The sequence below is a fragment of the Coloeus monedula genome (genome assembly GCF_965178545.1).
Source record: "Coloeus monedula genome assembly, chromosome: Z".
In the NCBI taxonomy this organism is placed as follows: Eukaryota; Metazoa; Chordata; class Aves; order Passeriformes; family Corvidae; genus Coloeus; species Coloeus monedula.
In genome coordinates this window covers 40,568,855-40,580,875 of record NC_138822.1, presented here as the reverse complement: position 1 = coordinate 40,580,875, position 12,021 = coordinate 40,568,855, and the positions used below count along the sequence as shown (strand labels likewise).

At 40.1% G+C, this 12,021-nt stretch overlaps 1 protein-coding gene across 1 annotated transcript in view; it reads right to left on the bottom strand.

Moving 5' to 3' along the window:
- The window catches only part of LOC309584971 (ADAMTS-like protein 1), a gene marked incomplete at both ends in the record, with an annotated part of 96,945 nt that extends 85,158 nt beyond the window's left edge, over nucleotides 1–11,787 (bottom strand). The window contains one exon of the mRNA XM_082301363.1: nucleotides 11,731–11,787. Within this exon, the coding sequence (XP_082157489.1) occupies nucleotides 11,731–11,787 (57 nt within the window). The remainder of the gene's footprint in view (nucleotides 1–11,730) is intronic.
- Between the last annotated feature and the right edge of the window lie 234 nt (nucleotides 11,788–12,021).

The following is a 12,021-nucleotide window of genomic DNA, read 5'->3' as shown; positions in this document are numbered from 1 at the left end:
TCCAGTGGGAGAGGGCAGGAAGACTCCCAAAGAATTGTCTAATGAGAAATAGGAAGAACACCTTGTGCTATTGGACCAGAAGTCAAAAAGGATAATGTGTAAAAAATGAAATCACTAATAGATAGGGTACTCAGGTGAAAATGCTTACAGTAGTAAAAGAAAAAAGGCTTTAAACTACAAGTCAAACAAAGGACATTTCATAATACAAACAAAAGCAATCTGACATAACCAAGTAGGACTAATAGAGCTAGGCATCCAATCTGATTCTTCAAAAAAAATCCAGCTTTCGTGTTTAATAGTAATTTCTGAATTTACTAAAGAGTTTTCAGGCATCCATGTTATATTCAGTGGTGTTTCCTACCCTTTCCACTTACAGTATACAGAAATCATTTAGACCATCTGGAATACAAGTGTCACACATCCTTAAATCACAACAGCTACCTGGACATCTAGGTGCTGCATCCCTGAAAAGAACCAGGTTTCTTTTAAAAGCATATGTGTACACATGTGTGTGGGTGCACAGAGGGAGAAAAATGAATAGCAGCAAGACTTCTGTTCATGTCCTGAGGTCTGTAAAAGAAGTTCAACCTTAAGAAAATCAATCTTAGTTGCACATTGAAATTGAATTTAAAGGTTTGTTTGGAACAGTGCTATCCTTACAGAATCCAGCTATTTGTCAGTGTCACACAGAAGAGTGTGTATATAAATACAGATCATGCTCATTAATTTCTCTTCTGGTTCTGAGACATCCAGTCTTCATCCTCATTCAGTAAAATGCTGCTGGAGTCCTTTCTTCAAGTACCCAGTGTGTTCCCTAGATTAAACAGCAATACAGATAGCAAAAAATGTAGTTAAACTCTTGTTGGACTATGGCATTGATACAGCATTGAGGCCAGTTATTTCCCAGATAATATGAACCACTGAGCTTGGTTAAGAAATTTATATCATCTGGTTCTTACCATATCCCCACCGTTTCAGGGTATGATGAAGCGTCAGTGACAATACGCAAGACTCCTCTGAGGCCACTGCCTAAACTTGTCTTTAGCTCCTGTAAAAATTATGTTAGGGACAGAAACCCAGTAATTTTTCCTATATAATTGTCTTCCTGCCCAGCCTTTTCAGATAAGTTTAAATGCATCCCTATGCGAATTCTTGCCAAGCCACACATTCTCCTTTGAGTAATCCTTGATCATCCTTTGATGTTTATCACTGAGGTCAAATATATACTTCACACAGTACTGAAATGCTGTCTGTAGTGAACCAGCAAGAAACTGCTCTCAGCACTTCCCTAGGTGTGTAACAGCAGGAGACAAGGCCGGTGACCTCAACTCTTTATAAAACCCATGTATTTCAAAGCTTCAACCAATGTAAATGTATGGTTTATAAGATTTCATTGGCACAATGTTATGTATCTTAGTTGCATTCCATCCAAGTTAACAGCGGGATTAAAGCTCACATGGAAAACTGTTTGGAAATCTCTGGCTTTTGAAAAAAGACAAGGCAGAACGAATTCACAGTCAGTTGAATTAATATTGGTAATTACCATCAAAAAGTATGATAACATACAAGACACTTCTGACTAACTGTTGAAACTTTTCAAAGTGAATATATTGAAACAACATAAGCAAAATATTCTGACACATCCAGTTTGCAATTCACGAAAAGAAAATGTTTAATCTATCTAGACAAAGACTTGCACGTAATTTTAAATGGTAGTGTATGACCAAAGCACATCTAGTCTTCCAGAATAACTGCACCATACTGAAGAAAGGGCTGACAACAGTAAGCTTTATCTTTCTGAGGAGCATGATTCCCTGGAAACACTAGGATTTCCCATGACAATATATGTTCTTCAGTTCCAAGGAGGTATCTTTCCATTTCATGCACCTCATGAAGTCAGCCATAGAAACCAATGACTTCAACCTATTTTCTTTTCTGAAAGGTCAGATTCAGGGTCAGGATAGATGGTTTAGCTGGTATGGTAAACAGCTTGTCTTCCCATTGTCTGGTCTGTATCCCATGTAAAAGCAAAAAAAAGGACTTCTGCCACCAGACCTACCAACCAGCCAGCCTCCAGAAGGACCACACAAACCAGAAAATCCCACCTACCTGACATGCTTACCAAAGTAATGGAAGTTCTGCTCTGTGCCGGTTTGGCCAAATTTAGAAATACATCCTCTGAGAGAAGGCACAACCACCCCTCCCCCCCCAGGTTCGGGAAAAATAAATTTTCCTCAAAGGAAAGTGGAAGAGATAAAAACTATAAAAATCTATTTATTTAACAAACACACGGGAAAAGGAAAATAATAAAATATTTGCTAAATAATAAAATCTCTCGCTGTGGAGAAAAAATCTGGGAAAGTGTTAGAGACCTCCTTTGGTCTCCTCGGAGCTGGGCCTTGGCCCAGGGCCAGGCCCTCTGTGCCCGATGGAAAGTCCTCCTGATGTGCTCTGATACTGAAGCAGTCCAGTAGAAAAGGGAGAAAATCCGAAATTCCAGGGAAGGAAAAAAAAGTTCAACTCTCAGTCTCTCCTCAGAGAAAAAGAAACTGAACAACTGGCCAGAAACTGACTGGAAAGCAGCAAGCTGGGTGCTTCCTCACTCCCCTGCCGCAGCTGGAAAAAAACAGTCGCTATCTCTGTGTGACCTTGAACAAGCTGCAAACTGCTTTGAAAAAGTTTTGCTCAGTTTTTCTTTCTCCCTCTCAGGCTCAGTTTAAAGGCATAGAAAGGCACAAGAATTAATTTCTGGGCATAGGGCAGTGATATGGGATACACATCTTAAAGTCACCCCAAGACATGCTCTAACAGAAGTTAAAAGATGAAAAGAGAAAATGCCCTTGTACCCAATCTGCATGAGTTGTTTACTGCACCTGAGATGCTGAGTGACCCCAAGTGCCATTGCTGCCATGAATAACTGCATACTGTTCCATATGGCCAGATCAAAAGGATGCCTACAGAACTGTTCAAAATACTTCTACAACACCATTTTCCCTGGCAAACAACCTGGAAAGAAAAGTAGCTGCAATGAGCATCAGACATCTTGAGGCCAAAGTGGCTATTCCTTGAACACTGTCTCCTCAGTTCCCTGGAGGCTAGCAACTCCCTCCTGCTGGGGATGCAACTGTGAGCTGAACAGTACCATCCCACTTGCCTGAGGCTTCACAGTCTTGGAAATTAACAGGAATTTTTGCCTCCTTTTCACTTGCAAGTCAAAGCAAAAGGCCTCTGAGGGGATCAAGAGAGTATTTCCTACGGAAAATCCCTGGCACAGGGAACCCTTGATCTGAATGTCTCCAAACCACAAGGAAGGTACTGGCACAGGAGCACAGGCGTGTGAGCATATATTCTGAACTTTGGGTAATTACGCTCAGATTTTGCTAGTGCAGATAAATCACCCAGGATTTATTATTTCAGTCTCTTAAAAAGGAATAAACAAAAAAAATCCAAATCTCTTTCTGGATAGTTTTACATTTACTCCTCTTGCCACAAATTATCCATCATGAGAAAATTTCACCAAGATACTCTTGCAGTTTCCCAATGCTTATTCTGCTCTTGTGAACAAAGGGAAAGAGCAATAGATGGATTTTTCCTTACCCTGAAGGAAAACACCTGATACACATACAGCTAGCTCAGTTCAGGGACATTAGTGAAAATTTGCTGTGTTAGTCCTTTTCAGTGCTGTGTTCCTTTTTGTCTTCTCTTATTCTTAAGAGCACAGTCATGCAAGACAGGCTCATTACTTAAGGGAAAGAAAAAGATAAATTATAGTATGTTTTCCTTTTGCACAGGAAAGAAAAGGTTTATTGAGAGGGCAATAACCTCACCTCCCTCCCTAACCATGACCTGATGTGGCTATTGCACAAGTAATAGGACTAAGTGTCACACTGAACTCCTAAAAACAGTGTCTCAGTGTTGTACACAGTTGCACCCTCTTACATAATTATCTCCACACAAAAATTCTTCTCAGAAGGACAAGAATATTGCCAATGCTGTGCTCATAGTCCCAAGGGATTCCTAATGCCCTGAAGCAAGCCATATAGCTGCACTGTGTATATGGGAGGACACAGCTTCTAGTGTGCCACAGTACAAGGAAGGATCGATTAACAGCCATCTCAGGACATTAAGAGCTAAACAGCCATTCCTAAACCTGGACTGGAAGTTGTATCCCAGGAGAAATGTGCCAAATGTGAGCTCATTTCTCCTCATAGAAGGGCAGCAGCCAGCTGGAGGGACGGGGAAAGGGGTTGCTGGCAGAGGATGGAGCTGACACCATATCACTTCAACATGGTGCACACTTAGCTCTGTGTAACATTTTATGACAGTGCCTTATAAACCTCAGCTGAGTCCTATCTCTCACCCTTTTTACCCATATGAAAAAACACACCAGGAGAGCAGTGTGAATACAAGAGTTTTCTTTCTTGCTCTCACAGACTGAAGTTACAACATTTTGTCATATTTAAATCCTGCTGTGCTGGTGTAAACACCAGGCATGGGTGATCCAATACAGAGCAAGTCCAAGCTGGCTCAGCCTCAGATTTGTTGCCTTATTGACTCAGAAGGGTTTTTAAGGCTAGGACTGGTTCAGATACAGGAGAGGTGAAATCATTTTTCAGAATTCGGAACCCACCCAACAGCATGGGTTCAAAAGTGCATCTTGCACTCGAGGACTTCGGATTTTTCTTCCACGTAGTAAGAACTGTGGGCAGGGATAAAGCCCACAATGCACACAGAAAGGTGATGAGAGAAAATTAAAATTGTAATCTGTGATGAGGGCTATTGAATGCCAAGTGTTTTCTAAATGGGGAGAAATGAATGTATGTGTTGGCTGTGCTGTGCTCATCAGCTTTAAGGAAAAAGGAAGGAGGGAGGGAGAGAGGGAGAAGGAAGGAAGGAAGGAATTCGGAAGGAATTCGGAAGGAAGGAAGGAAGGAAGGAAGGAAGGAAGGAAGGAAGGAAGGAAGGAAGGAAGGAAGGAAGGAAGGAAGGAAGGAAGGAAGGAAGGAAGGAATTCAGAAGGAAGGAATTCGGAAGGAAGGAAGGAATTCGGAAGGAATTCGGAATTCGGAAGGAATTCGGAATTCGGAAGGAAGGAAGGAATTCGGAAGGAATTCGGAAGGAATTCGGAAGGAAGGAAGGAATTCGGAATTCGGAATTCGGAATTCGGAATTCGGAATTCGGAAGGAATTCGGAAGGAATTCGGAAGGAATTCGGAAGGAAGGAAGGAAGGAAGGAAGGAAGGAAGGAAGGAAGGAAGGAAGGAAGGAAGGAAGGAAGGAAGGAAGGAATTCGGAAGGAAGGAAGGAAGGAATTCAGAAGGAAGGAAGGAAGGAAGGAATAAGGAAGGAAGGAAGGAAGGAATTCGGAAGGAAGGAAGGAAGGAATTCGGAAGGAAGGAATTCGGAAGGAAGGAAGGAAGGAAGGAAGGAAGGAAGGAAGGAAGGAAGGAAGGAAGGAAGGAAGGAAGGAAGGAAGGAAGGAAGGAAGGAAGGAATTCGGAAGGAATGAAGGAATTCGGAAGGAATTCGGAAGGAAGGAATTCGGAATTCGGAATTCGGAATTCGGAAGGAAGGAAGGAAGGAAGGAAGGAATTCGGAAGGAAGGAATTCGGAAGGAATTCGGAAGGAAGGAAGGAATTCGGAAGGAAGGAATTCGGAAGGAATTCGGAAGGAATTCGGAAGGAATTCGGAAGGAATTCGGAAGGAAGGAAGGAAGGAAGGAAGGAAGGAAGGAAGGAAGGAAGGAAGGAAGGAAGGAAGGAAGGAAGGAATTCGGAAGGAATTCGGAAGTCTTTTAGCAGTACCACTTTTCTTTTTTTTTCATGAATTTACATTGACCTGCCAAGATGGAAGGTGCTAAACACTGTCAGGACATAAGCTGCTGCTCCTCTTCTCATGCTGCCCTCAAATCCCATGTGAGGAAAATAGTTTTTTCCCTTGCTGTCCCCAAAAACCAGAAATGACACATCCAGACTTTGAACTAGTTTGCTACACAGAAAAGATATGCGTTTCTCTCTGTGTCAGTCTTCAGTTCTAGTAAGGTGATAAGACACTCCCGCTTGACCTGGTGCTTACCAGCACTGATGAGCCCATCAGAGAATGATAAGACTTCTAAAGTTTGGAGTGGCAGAATCTTACAACTAAACCTACAGAAACTCAAGGTTTTAGTTTCAGATATTTGTGTTACCGTACTTCCCTCTCCCTTTCAGCTAATTCAGATCTTTTGTCTTTAAAACATGGCTGGACCTTTAAGGGAAATATTGAACATACCATGGGAACTTGAAAATCCTCTCTCTTTTAAAAAGTTTCAGGAACTATGAAAATGTCAGATCCAAAAGATATTTACAGTAAGAGAAGACAGCCTTGGGCTTGTTAAAGGCCATTATGTTTGCCCTGAACAACTCATGCTTTTAACAATTCAGACTGAAAGAAATACAGGATTTCAGTAAACCAGCAAGTAAGTAAGTAAAAATAAGTAAATAAATAATTAACCCATCTGATGCCAGCATCAAAACAGTAGGAGACCTTATTGCTTCTTTTATTTCCTTCCATATCTGGCTCTGTTGATAGAGCACAGAACCTGAACAACACACTAGGAAACTTCAAACAGGGACTGAGATTATATCCAACAAAGCTAGAAGGGGAAATTCGACACCCACCATTCATATGGAAACAAATATTTATTTTATGGGACAGTTTGAATTTATTATAAGTTGCATATAATTTCCTGTCTCATTTCTTGAGCACTCTTGGAATTTATCAGGATGTCTTACATTATCACACAACCCCCTTCCCTCTACCCTGACACCCTCTCTGTTGAACTTCCTCTATGAGAAGTCCCTGAAAAGCAGAAATTTTAAAGGTTGAAGCTTTGGAAGAGATTCCATAAAGGCAGTGAACACTAAAGTGGAAACAATGTGAAAATTAATGTACAGTAGTTTCAATGTACATACCACTTATTTCTCTGCACAGCTAGAATGCAACTATATGCAGCTATAAGCTGCAACCAAAAAATTCACAGCTGACAAAACTACTAAGCTTTCTACATATGCTGGCTTCGTAAGAAAACAAAATCTTACAAATACACACACTGCTTTCCCCCCCTTCCAATTTTACCCAACTTTAGCTACTTTTATAAGAAGTTTGGAAAAGTTCAGTTACTGCAGAAAAATGAAATAAAGATGGTCATACATGGAATGGAATTCTAAACAGGGTACTTAAAAGGTAGATGATAAAGAATCTCAGACCTATGATGAAATGATTTACATTCCCTGAGATAGAAGGACATGTAAGTGATCAGATTCTACTAAGCTTTGACTGCTATTGGTCTGTGTTCAACACTACACAGGCTTAAATACCTAAGAGAAAATCTTCTCACTCCACAGAATGTATATCCTTTGCTTACTTCCCCCATTTTGCCTACATACATCTTAGAGTTAGAACACGTTGTAACACCTTGAGCATGCAATACTGGTCAGCCATCTGCTAAGATAAGCCTGCTGCCCGTAAGGTGTTGCAAAAAGATGGAGAAGCCAACAACAAAAACTAGCCATTCCTGTACAGGAGTTAGGAAGAAGTTGTGGCTCATACCCAAGTACGATATTCTGATGAAATAATCACTTCATGACAATTTTTGGATTAATTGTTGTCCACCAGATGAGAAGACTTATTTTAGAACTGTCCTTGACTTGAGCTGAGAAAAAGTAATTTCTTTTTCTTTTGCCTGCTCCCTATCATGATTTTATACCACCTGGTTGTTGGTGTGTTTTCAGTTTTTTTTCACTACCTTTAACTTTTTAATTGTTTCCATAAAGGATGGTCTTACCACTCTTCTTTCCTTCTTCAGACTGCAATTTCCCATTTTTCCCCCATGTAATTTTTTCCCATACAATTCTGAGTTTTCTTACAAGGTTAAGAAAATAGCTACAAAAAAGCAATAGAAGCAACACTGCTGTCCGTAGATTTGACAACACAACCGAAATCATGAGGTTTTATTTGGACAGCTAACAACACAGTTTTAAGGGATTCAGGTTATATTTGCTTCAGTGGAAATTTAGTCATGCAGAGATTGATAGTCCTCTTCTAAAGAATTACTTGTCTGGTCATATGGCCCTCTCAGACTTTGCATTAACTCATGAACCTTCTGAGCACTGAAGTTTGTCCAGCTGACAGATCCATGACTACAGGTGACCACATTCCAATCTTCAGACTCTCCACAGTGTTCAATGTTATACCTTCTTTCATTATTCTTTTGCAGCCCTGTGAATCTAGCAAATTCATTAAAAGAACACGTTAAACTTTAGTGACACTGGTGAAGCAGATAGTAGCTCAACAGCCTACATTAAGTGCGGAATTCAATTCACTAAAATCCAAAAGCAAAAAAAATTCATGACACAACCTTAATTTAGCTCATGCAAGCCTCTGCACTTGGTAGAAAAAGAAGAAATAAATTTTATACTTCAAGAATCTGAAGGAAGAGGTCAGTTAAATATGTCCCAACACAGAATTCTAGTGTAATACAGGAAGAAATTATGATCATACATAGTTATTAGCATCTAGTCCTTCCCATAAGAAATAGTTTTGTTTTATAGACATGGCATATCTGAAGTATAGCAGCATGAGTCACAAACCACAATGGTGAGACATTTTCACTTTGTAACATGAATAAATCTCAGCTTTGTATAGCTGAACTCTGCATTTCAGTTCGTCCTTCCCCAACTGATGTGATCAAATGCTAGTCTGTACATATACATGATCCTGCATAAAAATACATTTGCGTTCTTTGGATCTCATACTGGAAAAAAACCCCTTAATATACCTACAATTGTAGAGACAGACGTACAGCAGTAGGTAGACCTATCTACACGTGAAAGGAAAAGCCGTCAAGCTTTGTACATTCAGATGTAAACAAGAAACGTACTCATTTCACTGGCTAATTGTGCTTGTGGTCATCCAAGACAGACCCAGTTAGATAATAGGGGAGTGTAATGCCAAAGAGCCTGGAAGGAATGGACTATTGTATTTGACTATTTTCCATGTACAAATTAGCACAGCAAAAGAAAGAAATCCTGTAGAAAAACACATGTACTTTATTACAGTCCCTAGTGTAACTTCTGTAAGAATCACAACAGCAACAAAGAGAGCTTAAAAAAGCTGCTGAAAAGATGCAAATAACAAATGCAAATGTGCTTAAATGTCCTTCTGACATGACGTGATTTGACTTCGAGTTCGGCTGAACTCATGGCTGGTTATGGTTTTGGCTACATTCCTTTGAGTTAGACAACTGTGATTTGCTTGTGCTAGGCTTTTATTTTTAAACTAACCAAAGGGAAAATGTCCGGAACAAAATGCCTGCTTTCTTTTGTTGCTCTTAAAAGTAATGTAGTAATATTTCCTTAGCATGCGAAAGTTCATGGAGCAATAAGCAAAATTCTCCAAATATGTGGTCTTTCTCCGGAAAGAAAAATTACCTTTTCATACAGCTTTTTCAAGACAAGCATCTTAGTGTTATGGCTCAGATTCTCAAAAGAGCCATGAAAATTAGTCCACATAAATGCCTGACAAACTGGTTCTCTCAATATGGTACAAGTACATAGGCTGTGTGTGTGCCTGGGCTGTGCAATGTCCTTTCTTGAGGCAAAGATGCTGAACAAAGACTTTAAGTGCTACTTTGCTCTACTGTGTCTTACTGAACACTTAGGAACGTGTGATAAATTCTTCTAAGACCAATCTTGTAAGCATTTCTTGCATAACCTTAGTGCTTACAACTGTAAACTTTTGCTGATGTTACTAGAGTGCTACATGACAAGAAGCTGCTGGTGTTGGTTAATGTGGGAAAGATAGAGCCTTTCGAAGAGATACAAGGCAATAAATATAAATCCAAATGTTGATTGTCATAGATTTCAAACTCATTCTGTCTGCTTGGCTAAAGGCTTACATCTAGGATGCTAACAGCCAGGTCACAGCCTGATTCAATGACTTCTTGTTTTTTCTCAGAAAACATCTATGAGCTTTCTACCATGCCTTTGGTGAACTCATGCTGCAATAAACTACAGTAGGAATGAGTATACCAAGGTATCCTACAACTTATCCCTATCTCTAGCCAAGCTATAAGTCAAATACTGGAATGTTTACCTAATCTCCTGCTGAAAGCAAGTGAGAGATTTTCCTGACTATGGAAGGAGCAAAAGAATGGTCTGATTCAAAAAGAAAGTTAAGCTTCCTTCACATCACTATTCTTAAGGCACAAAGAGATTTGCTGGGAGGTGCAGGGAAATCTCTTGAGGCAGGGTAAGTCATACAAATAAAAACTAGTATAGTGTGGAATATAATGGATAATAGTTGGCAGCAGAATGCACTATTTATTTTCATGAATCAGGGACTGAGAACTTAATTCGCAAGCAGCAGAGTGATGTACAAATATTATGAGCTTAACATGAGGCCAAATCCTACAGTCTTTACACATACTTGTTGAGTCACATCTCCTGTTGATCTTCCCTAAATTAGTCCTGCAGGATTGGCTAAGTTGTTATTGACTTATTACGGTCATCAGGTTATAAACATCTCATTTTCACAAACGAAAGGGAATCTATGCTGACTACATGCTGTTTTGCATGAATTCAGTATTATGAATGGCAAATAGACTTTAAAACAAAGTAAGACTTCTAGGTCAGTCCAGATAGCATTCTTATTTCTAGCGCTCAAATAGTATTTAGTGACTGTATATCCAAAAAGTTGGGTTTGGTTTTTCTTTTTTTAATAATACAATCATTTTAAATAAGCATTTTGAATAGGGTTATCCTGATGTTTAGGTCCCCATGTGGCTACTGAAAATGTCTTAAGATTATAATGCTTACTATGGACTGGTTTATACAGATAAATAAGAAGATGGAAGCTGCTATAAAATTCATGTATTTCTTAATGATGCTTTGCTATTTGAACTATATTTAATCAGATTCTAAGAAAAGGGCAACATATGTATGCCAAGATGACTCTGGTATCAAAAGTGTATGCATATTAATATGCTTTCTGCAGATTTTCTGATTTCCAACATACCACTCATAAAATTAAGTACGAGTCAAAAAGGAACATATAATGTCCATCAAACAGCATAGGTACATCTCTCAGCTGTAGGCATCCTATCAGGATAACCAGGGGAAGTATGCAAGACAATAATACAGTAATGCTCAAGTTTACTGCCCTGAAGTATACCAGATATCACAGAATATATCTTTCGAAGGTTGATAACTTGACTCTGTAACGAGTTACAGAAATAACAAAAGCTCATTTAAGCTGATTTCTGGAAAAAGTTCAGTACATGCTGTACCTGTCTTCTCTGCATGTGCAAAACTGAAACACATTTTTCTTTTCTTTTTTTTTTTTAAAGGAAGAAAATTCCAGGAACATTACAGCGTGATACAGTTTGATTTAAAGAGCAGAGAAACAGCTCCTCTCTAAATCCCAAGCAGCTAAATCACTATTCACAGGTCATTGCTCTCCAAGTTTAGAAAGCTGATGCCAACATCAACTTCTTGGTTCTACCGGCAGCAACCCACAATACCAAGGCTCGAAGTCTGCAGTATTTTAGCGAGGATAAGACTTACACGACTTGTTCAAAACAAACTCTAACTGCGATCTTAAGAGATTAAAAACATAGCCACCCGCATATATGCACACAGATACAGTATCAGCTACAGGCGGTACATATTTGTAGGACAGAAATGGCATTTACCAGGATAAGGGAAGCTAGAAGCAGGGTGCCAGCGGTTGTCCAGCGGCAGCACTCCATTGTCGGGTCCGTGCCGGACCTGGGGTCGGACACGCGCCGGCTGCGAAGCGCTCGGCTGCCTGCTGTCACATCCAGCGCTGGTGCAAGCCTTTAGCCCTGCTTCTCCGCTTCCATCTGCCCCGCTCACATTTCCTGACCCAGGCGTGGGTGGGTGGGTTGGCGTGAGCTGCGGGGAAGCGCTTCCTGAGCCGGCGTTTAGCCAATCCCCCTCCTGCTATTCAGACATGCAGCACA